This window comes from Polistes fuscatus, unplaced genomic scaffold (assembly GCF_010416935.1).
Source record: "Polistes fuscatus isolate 324 unplaced genomic scaffold, CU_Pfus_HIC Scaffold61, whole genome shotgun sequence".
NCBI classification, from domain to species: domain Eukaryota; kingdom Metazoa; phylum Arthropoda; class Insecta; order Hymenoptera; family Vespidae; genus Polistes; species Polistes fuscatus.
In genome coordinates, this window is record NW_025113142.1 from 82,695 (window position 1) to 96,326 (window position 13,632).

The 13,632-nt window shown below is 41.1% G+C and overlaps 1 protein-coding gene and 1 non-coding gene across 2 annotated transcripts; both read right to left on the reverse strand.

Moving 5' to 3' along the window:
• Positions 1–2,723: 2,723 nt before the first annotated feature.
• On the reverse strand, positions 2,724–2,830 carry LOC122523748. The gene has a single exon (XR_006305367.1). It is a non-coding gene; the product is annotated as a U6atac minor spliceosomal RNA (small nuclear RNA).
• A 3,580-nt stretch (positions 2,831–6,410) lies between these two features.
• Positions 6,411–6,950, reverse strand: LOC122523746 (serine/arginine-rich splicing factor RS2Z33-like). The gene has a single exon (XM_043645637.1). It carries the CDS (start codon positions 6,948–6,950, stop codon positions 6,411–6,413), a length of 540 nt encoding a protein of 179 aa, XP_043501572.1.
• Positions 6,951–13,632: the final 6,682 nt, after the last annotated feature.

A 13,632-nucleotide genomic window follows, 5' to 3' on the forward strand; every position in this document is an offset into this window, starting at 1 on the left:
ATTTTATGAGCTATCATCCGGCTACCTTGAAACCGCACTTCCAACTCAAGCATTAGTTGGATTTCCTCTTTTGTGAATACCTTTCCTGTTTTTGGTGCCTGCTCACCTTGTGCGGTTTCAGCTGCTCTGGCCTCATTTCTGACAGCCGGATGCCGGTGTCGTTGATGTTGAGACAATCCGGATTTTGTTTTAAAGTACTCCCCACATTCGGAGCACATATGCCTGTTGTTATTTGGGGGAGTCGGCCCAGTGCACTTGGGCATATGACACTGCGCTGGATGCTTCTTTGTGTATCTCTTGTCGCACCTGGAGCACTTATACACGAGACAAACTTTGTGCTCGTTCAGGTGCGATATAAAATTGTTCAACGTCAGTGCCATGTAGTTGCCCTTTCCAGTGTGGAGACATATATTGCATAAAACTTTCTGGAAGGGCAACTCTACTACGTACTGCTCCGGTACGTGGCCGTGGTCATTTATAGTGGCCCCCCTATTCTGTCCCGAGCGAGTGGGGCCTTGTTCGCTCTCGTCCGAGGCTTCATCATCCGTTTTTTCAGCGTTTTCCAGTCCTTGTTTAAGCCCTGAAGGGGTTGCTAGTCCCCTCAGAGCCGAGCCTCTTTCTCTTACCCTACGGACTCGAAGCTATCCGTAGGGCCGCTGCCCCATTTTAGCCTTTCTCAGAGAAAGTTTCCGGCGGTGCCACGTGGAGGCAATGGGTGCAACTTGAACGTGAGAGGCTATAAGTGGCGCATCACGTCCCGTAACTATGATCCCTCAAGGCTAGTTGGTAGACTAACCAATACATTGAACGACGATCAACAAACTACCCTGCACGGCATGGTTTCCAGGCCATTACAGACTCCTCCCTGTCTTTCACCTTACTAGACTCTGGCGCCTGGTCGTCGTAACGCCACTCCAACGCCACCAGCAGCTTCGTTATAAAGGCACTATGCCGTCCCGTGATATCTCATCCCGGGGCCGTTCACCCATATGATATAACCCCCTCGCGGAGGTTTACTACTGCGCCCAATAGTCGGTAGGGGAGTGGAGGTCCCCATCGACGTAGCAGCAAGCCTAATAAGATGTCCATATGTGCGGGGTGAAAATCAAATTTCCACACCGAGTAGTTTGAGGACCGAAGTCGGCGTTCGTTTAAGGCGACGTCTACATGTGTAGACGAACGCCCAAGATCGCTGTGCTTTTCAGCAAGCAGTATGGTAAGTAGTGGTCTCGTCTAGCCTACAAGACGATTCCACTAAAGCGCACACTTAAGAGAGTCATAGTTACTCCCGCCATGTGAGAGACACCGCTGCGGTCTCCCTTATTCTTCTTTTCTTGTTCTTCTTCTTCTTCTTCTTTCCGGTTTGATCCTCCACCACAGGGTTTCGTCCCCCCGCACGAGGACGGACAGAAGGGGCAACCCTCCCGACATCCGCCCGTGCAGGCAACGACCCCCCAGCGGGCGCAGCAGTCTTACCCCTCCTTCTGACTTCTACGAAGCTGTCCCCGTCCGGGTCAGAGGCCAGAGGCGTCGGCGTCGGCGGCGGGGGAGCAACCCGCGGCCGGGCTGTGACCTGGGCGTAAGAGCCCCGTCCCCCCTTTATCTCGATCAGATCTTCTTGGATATTTATCATAGACTTGGACAGCTCGGCGAGGATTCTCGCCGTCACCTTGCCGTCCAAATCTTTCTCTTTCCTGGCAGCAACTAGCCTCCCCTCTGCGAAAGACCGGGCCTGGTTTGCTGCAACTGCAACTGCTCTAGTTGGGGCATTCGAAGTATTCCCCAGTTTCGCTTTTTCGAGAAGTGCATCTATTCGTTTCAGCTCACGCCTGAGGTGCGTGCACTCCGCTTCAACTTGTTTGAGCCTGTTATTGGTGGCTCTCGCTTCGGTTCGCAGCTGCTCTAGCGACTCCCGTATATCGGAGCCGCAGTTCGCCCTGTTGCGAGCCTGCAGCTCCCTAGCAATTTCCGCAATCCCCAGGTTACAATTTTTGATTCTTCCGGAAATCTCCCCTTTAATGTTGCCGCAGGTCTTCCTTCTAGCCTCGGCCTCGGCAGCATGATCCAAAATGAAGTCGATTAACCTTCCGGTCTCCAAACTGGAGACTAATAGCCCCTCTGGAACGACCCCATACATATTTGTGAGATCAATCACCTCATCCTCCGATGACGAGGTTTAGGCAACTGGTCTTGCCCTCTTCTTCATAAATCAGACTGGAATTGTGTCCGATTCCATCTCCTCAATGCACCTGATAGTGCACTTTGGCCCCTCTTCCAAGGAGCGCCCTCGCCTTCCTGTAGCATTGGTCATTCCGCAGGCCAGGTCGCCTACCCGCGGACAACTTCCCGAGGCAGTAACCAGAGTCTGGGCCGGGTTGCCTACCGCAGACTCATGACAGTAGCAGGCTGTCGACGATGGGTGGCCTGTCCTACCACCACCAAGCACCGCCGTTGTTTGGGTGTCCCTCCCACACTAGTTGGACACTGAATTTGTACCTTCCATATTTTTTATTATTATGTAGGCACAAGCCCAGTGGAAAGGAAAGGGAATGAAGGAAGTAAAAGGCGAAGAAAAGAATAGAAAAGAGGGGATAGAAAGAATCACAGAGAGGAATAGCCACACAGAGCAAACACACACACCATTCATACCCTCCCTTTTAGTCGCCTCTTACGACCAGCAGGGAATACTGTGGGAGTATTCTACTACCCCCTACCCACGGGGGAGAAAAAAACTGGTAAGAGCCTCCGAAAGGCGACAGTGCCTTACCATTATATGTGTACTCCATCCTTGTCCAGGGGAGTGCCAAACGGCTCTCTCCTCACACTACACACCCTGACGCAATCCTTTTTTTTCTTTTTTTTTTTCGTCAGGGGGAAAAACCTTCAAAAGGCCCCTTGGGCCCGGTACCCAAGGGAGTGTCGGATTTTTACCGACTAAAAAACCCCCTGGTGCAAATCATTCATTCGTTGGATGGGAGAGGCGGGTCCGTGATTTAAACACATAAGCACACCTATCCTCCCATCCCGATGAATCTGGCCGGTGTTCTGCCAGACTCTCTTCATTCATTCAACACACACACACCTTATAACTAATTATTGCGCCTCACGGTGAGGCGCAACCTAAAACTACTATTTATATATACAAACCCGGCCATCCATCCCATGATGCAATGGTCGGGTTCACACAACCCATGCATCCGCATGCTCGTTCGTCTTATCAGGGGGAAGCGACGCACTAGACCGAGCCAGGCGCCGCCAAAGCTGCCCGGAGCCTCGTCCGGGGGGGCCGCCTAGTAGCTATTCTCCTATGCGGCCTAGCAATCATCCTTCTTCTTTCACGCAATTGTCTCTCTCATCCTCTCTGCGTCTTCCTTGGCCCTCATAACTAGTCCTGAAAAGGACTGGAATGCAGCCCACGCCTCCGGGGTATCCAGGGATCGCCCGACTATCCCGGGGAGAGTGAGCTGCACCCCCCCCAGTTCCCTGACCAAGGAGGCCCTCGCATTCGTCCATGCAGGGCATTCAATCAGGGTGTGATCAGCATCATCGTTCCCCGCATCGCAGTGGAAACACTGCGGGGAATCTGTTCTTCTAATACCGTGTAGGTACGCGGGAAAGCAGCCATGGCCAGTCATCAGCTGAGTGGTGTGGAAGGTCGTTTCCAAAGAAAACGGCCTTCCAACCCACTCCTCCAACCTGAAAGCGATGGCCGCTCTCACGCGCACCCCCGTTGCTCCGATTGCGCCAACGAGACTTTCTTCTTCTTCCTTCCATGAGGCAATTGCCCTCCTCTTGGCAATAGCGCCCAGCACGGCCCTTGTCCTAGGGGAAACGGGATCCTCCGCTTCCCGGACCGCTGCGTATACATCCGCCAGCTGCGGCGCCAGATGGTCGAGGGGAATAATCCCCGCGACCATCATTGCCGCATGGATTACCGTTTTATACGCGCAACACACCCTGATTGCTACCCCCTTCTTTGCAGGGCCCGAACAGCCCGCCTGACCCTCTGATCTTCCACAACAGCGCGCCACCACACCGGAGCACCATAAAGGAGCACGGAGTGGATCACGCTGCTGTAGAGGCGTCGCTTCTTTTCCCTCGGTCCGTGAAGGTTCGGAAGGATCCTCCCAATGGACCGAAGGATCCCCTGCACTCTTGGAATTAAGGCCTCGAAGTGGGGCCTGAAAGTCATACCTGAATCTAAAACTATGCCCAGGTATTTCACACTGGGCTTAACCGCAATACAAACCCCCCTGAGTCTGATCACAGGGGGGGGAGCAATCCTGCGTCTGCGGAAGGCAGAGGCAGGGAAGGCCATCGCCTCCGTTTTGTGCGGCGCCACTTTAAGGCCCAAACTCTCTATCTCATTTACCAGGACCTCGAGGTCCCTCTCGCACGCTAACATCGCACTAGCCGGGTCCCGCCCCGCTGACAGGAGGGCCGTGTCATCCGCATAGCAGACGACACGAGACCCCCCCGGCAGCGGGACACGGAGGACCCGGTCGTAGGCGATGTTCCACAATGTGGGGCCCAGGACAGAGCCCTGTGGGACCCCACACGTAACGCTTATATTATTAACGGTGCCCTGTCCTCCTATGAAGGACAGGAGCCTATTTCTAAAATAATCTTTTATTATGTTAATAATATAGGCGGGGAAGCCATTCATCACCATTGAATCCACGACAGTTCTCCAGGGGAGCGAGTTGAATGCGTTGGAGATGTCCAGTGACACCAACACAATCACCCGTCCGTCACTCGCGCACTCCTGTATATAATCTTTGACTTCACTAATGGCTCCGAGGGTGGAGCGGCCCACCCTGAAGCCATGTTGGGTTAGCGAAAGAACACTATTTTGTTCCAAGAACTCGCTCACCCTGGAGACGATCACCCTTTCGAATAGCTTCCCCACCTCGTCCAATAGACATATTCGTCTAAATGAACTCGGGGAGTCGTCATGGTTTTTGCTCTTCTTTTTAACAAGGACCAATCTGGCCCTTTTCCACGCGCACGGAAACACACCATTCCTTAAAAGCACGGAGAAACAGTCCGCCAGTCCCTTGTTGCAGAAGGTTGCAGCCCTCTTTAGCACCAGTCCTGGAACCCCGTCAGGACCCGGCGCCCTTCCGAGGCCAATCCTCGCAGCAGCCCTGCATACCTCCTCTTCGGAGACCCTGATCACCGCCGGATCAGCCACTTCGGTGTTTGGGGACACCGGTCTTCCGTCCCCAGGGAATAATGCCGACACGATTTCAGCCAAAAGAGAGGGGTCCAGTGCCTCAGTAAGGGGGGGGAGACCCCGAGCTCTAAGCTTGTTCATTACAAGCCTATATGGCCTCCCCCAGGGATCTTCCTCGATGGTAGTGAGGAAGTCCCTCCAGGCCGAAGCCTTGGCCCTCCTGATAGCACGGACCAAACCCCTCTTGGCCTCCCTCCTGCTATGAAGGCAATCCCTAATCCTGGCCAGGTCGCCGCTGCGTCGAGCCCTCTGGTAGCGTCTTCTCGATAACGTTGCCTCCCTCCTAAGGGCTGCAATCTCCTGAGACCACCATGGCACTACTCTCCCCCGGTTCACTCCTGTTCTGACCCGAGACATGCCAATGTCACATGCACTGGTCAGCGAATTGTTTAGCCACCGCACTAAGTCCTCCCCACTGGCACTATGGTTCCGTGTCCAGTCGGCAGATACGAGGGCTGCGGCGAGCCTATCCTCGTCCACAGCCCTCGTATCCCACCTAGGGAAAATTCTCTCCCTAGAGCAAAGGCTTCGGAAGCCTGTAGCCTCACGCCTATAATTGAATATGACATACAAGTGGTCCGAAAGGGACTCGGCCTCATCCACTCTCCAATCCGATAAGCGGACGATGGCTGTCGGAGATCCCCACGTAAGGTCTATAACGCTCGACCCTTGCGGCCGAACGCACGTGGGGTGGCCAACCTGGTTGCCCAGGCTTAGGTTCGAGCTATTGGCCCACATGCAGAGCAACTCACCCCTTAGGTTACTTCTGCCTTCCGGATCCCATCTGTGGGACCGGGCATTGAAGTCTCCGGCAACCAACGCTGGAAGAGTAGGAAATGATCCTAAGAGCTCTTCGAGCTCATCAAGGAGTCTACAAAATTTTCTAATATCCTCGCTGGGGGGAAAGTAGACTGAGACTACCAGCGAGTCCCCCCATTTAGCGGCCACAAAAAACAAACCCCTGAGCACCAGGCTACAGGTTCCTCCACCTTTGCTCACGAGAATCTTGGCGAGGGGCGACCCCCCCAGGGATGAGAGCCATTTCTCATCCCCAGGGGGAACATACCACGGCTCCGATACTATGGCGATGTCCGCCTCAACCTCCCTCATTCGCTGGCCCAGCAAATCCTGGGCCCTACGCGCATGGTTGAGGTTGATTTGGATCACCGCCATATCAGTTCAACAGCATGTTGAGGTTGCATGGAGGGGGAGGAGCCGCCTGCTCCACCTCCATTGCGTTGTTCACTGGGCCTATAGGTCCCACACTCAGTCCCGCACTTTTGTCGGCCGGCAAATCATTAACACGCACTGGCGCGACGTTTTTGTTTGCAACCTCCAGTATTTGCTCCCTACGTCTGATAGGAGGCACCAGTGGGCACTCCCAGGAACCCGCCCTGTGCGAGGTCTGGGAGCGACCCGCCTCCGCACAGACCGGACACTTGGGACCGGCCCCACACTCGCGAGCGACGTGCCCCGGCTCACCGCACCGGAAGCAGACATTTGTTCTCGCACAGGGTGCCGGGCAAGAGGCCGCAACATGGCCTCTTGCGAGACACCTGTGGCATTTCAGGGGCCTGGGACGAACGGGGAAGCCCCGCACTCTCCCCCACCCCACAAGTATATTGCCCTTATCTATGGCCGCCCTGGCAAGGGCCGTCGGTGCCACCACCGTGGCCTCGTATCGACCACCCCTGCCCGGCCGGATATCCCCCATTGTTATGAGGTTCGGGTCAATGCCCGACCTCCCCTCTAACAACGCGCACCTAATCGCGGTGAGACTTAAATAGTGTTTGTCATTTCAACATTATATGGAATTTATTCAGCCCATAATTAGGAAAATGGTCTAAATCAAAGTTAAAAAAGAAATAGGTGTATCAGTTATTCTAATATACGTTATTTTATAAACTTAATTATTCAATATAACCAAGATAGTGTTTGTCAATTAAACATTATATGGAATTTATTCAGTGCATAATTATAAAAATGATCTAAATCAAAATTAACAATAAAATAACTGTATCAGTTATTTCACACTACATTATTTTATAAACTAAGTTAATTAAATATAACTTAAATAGTGTTTGTCATTTCAACATTTTATGGAATTTATTCAGCCCATAATTATGAAAATGATCTAAATCAAAATTAAAAAGAAAAATAAGTGTATGAATTATTCCACACTACATCTTTTATAAACTAAATGAATTCAATATAACTTAGATAGTATTTGTCATTTCAACATTATATGGAATTCATTTAGCTCATAATTATGAAAATGATCTAAATCAAAATTAAAAAAGAAATAGGTGTATCAGTTATTCCACACTACATTATTTTATAAACTAAATGAATTCAATATAACTTATATTGTATTTGTCATTTCAACATTAAATGGAATTAATTCAGCCATAATTATAAAAATGGTCTAAATAAAAATAACAAAAATTTAAGTGTATCAGTTATTCCGCACTATATTATATAAATAATGATTCAATATAACTTTAGATAGAGTTTGTCATTTTAACATTATATGGAATTCATTAGCTCATAATTATGAAATAGTCTAAATTAAAGTAAAAATAGAAATAGGTGTATCAGTTATTCCACACTATGCTATCTATAAACTAAAATATTCAATATAACGAAAAGTGTTTAACATTTCAAATTTCATGGAATTTAATCAGCCCATATTATGAAAATGGTGTAAAATCAAGTTTAAAAAAGAAATAAGTGTATCAGTTATTCCACACTACATTATATTATAAACTAAATAATTTCAATATAACTTAGATAGTATTTGTCATTTCAACATTATATGGAATTCATTCAGCCCATAATTATGAAAAGGTCTATATCAAAGTTAAAAAAGAAATAGGTGTATCAGTTATTACACACTACGTTATTTTATAAACTAAATGATTCAATGTAACTAAGATAGTGTTTGTCAATTCAACATTATATGGAATTTATTCAGCCAATAATTAGGAAAATGATCTAAATCAAAATGAAAAAAGAAATAAGTGTATAAGTTATTCAAAACAACTTTATTTTATAAACTCAATGAATTCAATACAATTTAGATAGTGTTAGTTACTTCAACATTATATGGAATTTTTTAGCCAATAATTATGAAAATGATCTAAATAAAATTTAAAATAGAAGATAAGTGTATCAATTATTCCACACTACATTTTTTATAAACTAAATTAATCCAAAATAACTAAGATAGTTTTTGTCATTTCAACATTATGTGGAATTTATTCAGCCCAGTTATGAAATAGTCTAAATCAAAGTTAAAATAGAAATAGGTGTATCAGTTATTCCACACTATGTTATCTTATAAACTAAAATAATTCAATATAACTAAAATAGTGTTTGTCATTTCAACATTTTATGGAATTATTCAGCCCATAATTATGAAAATGGTCTAAATCAAAGTTAAAAAAGAAATAGGTGTATCAGTTATTCCACACTACGATATTATATAAACTAAATGATTCAATATAACAAAGATAGTGTTTGTCATTTCAACATTTTATGGAATTTATTCAGACCATAATTATGAAAATGGTCTAAATCAAAATAAACAAAAAAATAAATGTATTTGTTATTCCACACTACATTATTTTATAAACTAAATGAATTCAATATAACTAAAATAGTGCTTGTCATTTCCACAATATATGGAATTTATTCAGCCCATAATTATGAAAATGATCTAAATCAAATTAAAAAAGAAATAGGTGTATCAGTTATTCCACACTACATTATTTTATAAACTAAAATAATTCAATATAACTTAAATAGTGTTTGTCATTTCAACATTATATGGAATTTATTCAGCCCATAATTATGAAAATGGTCTAAATCAAAGTTAAAAAAGAAATAGGTGTATCAGTTTAACTACACTATGTTATTTTATAAACTAAAATAATTCAATATAACTTAATAGTGCTTGTCATTTCCACAATATGGAATTTATTCAGCCCATAATTATGAAAGAACTAAATAAAAAATTAAAAAAAAATAGGTGTATTAGTATTCCACACTTCATTATTTTATGAAACTAATGAATTCAATATAACTTAGATAGTGTTTGTCATTCACATTATATGGAATTTATTCAGCTAATATTTAGGAAAATGATCTAATTCAAAATTAAAAAAGAAATAAGTGTATCAGTTATTCCACACTACATTATTTTATAAACTAAATGAATTCAATATAACTTAGATAGTGTTAGTTACTTCAACATTATATGGAATTTATTCAGCCAATAATTAGGAAAATGATCTAAATCAAAATTAAAATGAAATAAGTGTATAAGTTATTCAAAACTACTTTATTTTATAAACTCAATGAATTCAATACAATTTAGATAGTGTTAGTTACTTCAACATTATATGGAATTTTTTATCCAATAATTATGAAAATGATCTAAATAAAAATTAAAATAGAAAAATAAGTGTATCAATTATTCCACACTACATTTTTTATAAACTAAATTAATCCAATATAACTAAGATAGTGTTTGTCATTTCAACATTATATGGAATTTATACAGCCCATAATTATGAAAATGGTCTAAATCAAAGTTAAAATAGAAATAGGTGTATCAGTTATTCCACACTATGTTATCTTATAAAACTAAATAATTCAATATAACTTAAATAGTGTTTGTCATTTCAACATTTTATGGAATTTATTCAGCCCATAATTATGAAAATGGTCTAAATCAAAGTTAAAAAAGAAATAGGTGTATCAGTTATTCTACACTACATTATTTTATAAACTAAATTAATCCAATATAAATTAGATAGTATTTGTCATTTCAACATTATTTGGAATTTATTCAGCCCATAATTATGAAAATAATCTAAATCAAATTAAAAGAAATAAATGTATCAGTTATTCCACGCTACATTATTTTATAAAATAAATGATTCAATATAACTTAGATAGAGTTTGTCATTTAACATTATATGGAATTTATACAGCCCATAATTATGAAAATGGTCTAAATCAAAGTTAAAATAGAAATAGGTGTATCAGTTATTCCACACTATGTTATCTTATAAACTAAAATAATTCAATGTAACTTAAATAGTGTTTGTCATTTTAACATTTTATGGAATTTATTCAGCCCATAATTATGAAAATGGTCTAAATCAAAGTTAAAAAAGAAATAGGTGTATCAGTTATTCCACACTACATTATTTTATAAACTAAATGAATTCAATATAACTTATATGTATTGTCATTTCAACATTAAATGGAATTAATTCAGCCCATAATTATAAAAATGGTCTAAATAAAAATTAACAAAATTTTAAGTGTATCAGTTATTCCGCACTATATTATTAAATAAAATAAATGATTCAATATAACTTAGATAGAGTTTGTCATTTTAACATTATATGGAATTCATTTAGCTCATAATTATGAAAATGATCTAAATCAAAATTAAAAAGAAATAAATGTATCAGTTATTCCACGCTACATTATTTTATAAAATAAATGATTCAATATAACTTAGATAGAGTTTGTCATTTTAACATTATATGGAATTTATACAGCCCATAATTATGAAAATGGTCTAAATAAAAATTAAAAAAGAAATAAGTATCAGTTATTCCACACTACATTATATTATAAACTAAATTAATTCAATATAACTTAGATAGTATTTGTCATTTCAACATTATATGGAATTTATTCAGCCCATAATTATGAAAATGATCTAAATAAAAATTAAAAAAGAAATAAGTGTATCAGTTATTCCACACTACGTTATTTTATAAACTAAATGATTCAATATAACTAAGATAGTGTTTGTCAATTAAACATTATATGGAATTTATTCAGCCCATAATTATGAAAATGATCTAAATCAAAATTAAAATAGAAAAATAAGTGTATCAATTATTCCACACTACATTTTTTATAAACTAAATGAATTTAAAATAACTTAGATAGTATTTGTCATTTCAAAATTATATGGAATTCATTTAGCTCATAATTATGAAAATGATCTAAATCAAAATTAAAAAAGAAATAAATGTATCAGTTATTCCACACTACATTATATTATAAACTAAATTAATTCAATATAAGTTAGATAGTATTTGTCATTTCAACATTATATGGAATTTATTCAGCCCATAATTATGAAAATGATCTAAATAAAAATTAAAAAGAAATAAGTGTATCAGTTATTCCACACTACATTATTTTATAAACTAAATTAATTCAATATAACTTAAATAGTGTTTGTCATTTCAACATTATATGGAATTTATTCATCCCATAATTATGAAAATGGTATAAATCAAAATTCTTCTTCTTCTTCATCTTCTTCTTCTTCTTCATTCTTTAGTTTAGGCAAATTGCCTGTTTCGTAACGACGTTTATTCTGCCTATTGCACTGTTAAATTGTCGCACCATCGTTTTCGTGGGCGCCCCGTGCTTCTGCGGCCTACCGGTGACTTATCCCGTGCAATTCTGACAATTCTTCCGTTGTCCATTCTGTTGATATGTTCGTTCCATTCTTTTTTTCTTCTTAGTATCCATTCGTTAATGTTTTCCACTTTGCATGTTCTTCTTATATCTTCACTTCTCTCTCAAACCAGTAGTGTTTTTCCAGCTATTCTGCGAAGAACTCTCATTTCGGTTGTCTCTAGTAACTGTTTCGTTTTCGCTGTGTCTGGTCGAGTTTCTGCGGTATGTGACTTAATAGGTCTTACCATTGCCTTATAAACTCTTACTTTGGTCTCTATGTCAATGTTTTTGTTTCGCCATATTGTGTCATTCAAACAACCCGCTATTCTGGATGCCTTCATTGTCTGTTCTCTTACCTCTGCTTCAACATCACCATATCCTGAGATTTCTATTCCTAGGTACTTAAATCTCATTTCCTGCTGAATAACCTTCCCTTCAATTTCCAGTTTGCATCTTAACGGTGTCTTTGATGTTGTCATGCATTTAGTTTTCTGGGCCGATATTTTCATGTTGAATGATTTGGCTATGCAGTTAAATCGGTGTAGTAGACGTTGTAGATCATCCTCATTTTCGGCCACTAATACAGCGTCATCAGCATAGCATAGGATGGTTATTTCTTCACTGCCCATTTTATATCCTTTTAGCGGTCTTACGTTTCTTATTATTTCGTCCATAATGATGTTAAAAAGCAGGGGACTTAGGGAATCCCCTTGTCGGATACAACGACCTGCATCAATCGGTTCAGTCAAGGCGCCATTTATCTTTGCTTGGATCTTATTGTTTCTATAGATGTCCTCTATTGTCTTGATAAGATTATTCGGAATTTGCCGGTTATAGAAGAGGTGTATAACATCCTTTAACTGCACTCGGTCGAATGCCTTTTCCAAATCAATGAAACACATATATGCTGGTCTGTTGTATTCAATTGATTTTTCTGTTAGCTGTCTTATGATGAAAACCGCGTCTGTGCACGATCTGCCTGATCTGAATCCCTGTTGTTCGTCTTCTAGATTCGTTAAGTTGTTAATTTTATTCGTTATAATCTTTGTTGTTAGTTTTAATGAAGTGTTTAAAAGATTTATTCCCCTGTAGTTTGTAGGCAGCTTTTTGTCTCCTTTTTTAAACATAACTATAGTTGTACTAGTTCGCCATTCGTCAGGTATTTTGTGTTGGCGTAGTATTTTTTGGATTATGAATGTTAATTGTTGTGTGAGACGTTGACCACCATATTTTAATAACTCGTTTTGGATGCCATCTTGCCCTGAGCTCTTCCTATTCTTTAGTCTTCGAATAGCTGTTTCTGCATCACTGGACTCAATTTGTATGTCGCTTCTAGTTATTATTTCTGGCGTATTTAGTTCCGTTTGAGGTTCTTCTGATTTATAGAGCTCTGTTAGATAGTTAATCCAATTTTCTATTGTGATCTGGTTTGTTTCGATCATTTCATTGACCTCCTTTCTTTGATTTCTAATAAATCGCCAGATTTGTTTTTGGAGTCCATAGAAGTCACTTCCATTCTTTTCGAAAAAATCTCCCAATAATTTTGCTTTGTTTGCCTTACTAATGTCGCTGTTTGATTCCGGATTCGTCTATACGTTTCGTATGATTCAGGTGTTCTTAATGTCCTATAGTTAAGGTATGCTATTTTCTTTTTTTTGCATATTTCCTTAATCTCTGGGCAGAACCAAGGAGTTTTGATCATTCTAGCCCGGTTTTTTACAGTTCGTGTTCCCAGGGCTTCATATGCAGCTTCTAAAATGTTGGTTCTTAGTTTCTTCCAGGCTATATTTATGTTATCTTCTTCTTTTATTGGTTTTTTTTTTTTTTCTTTCAACCTGTTCTCGTATAGTTGTTTGGTTGGTAAGTTCCATAGTGACTCGATGTTTATTTTCAATTCT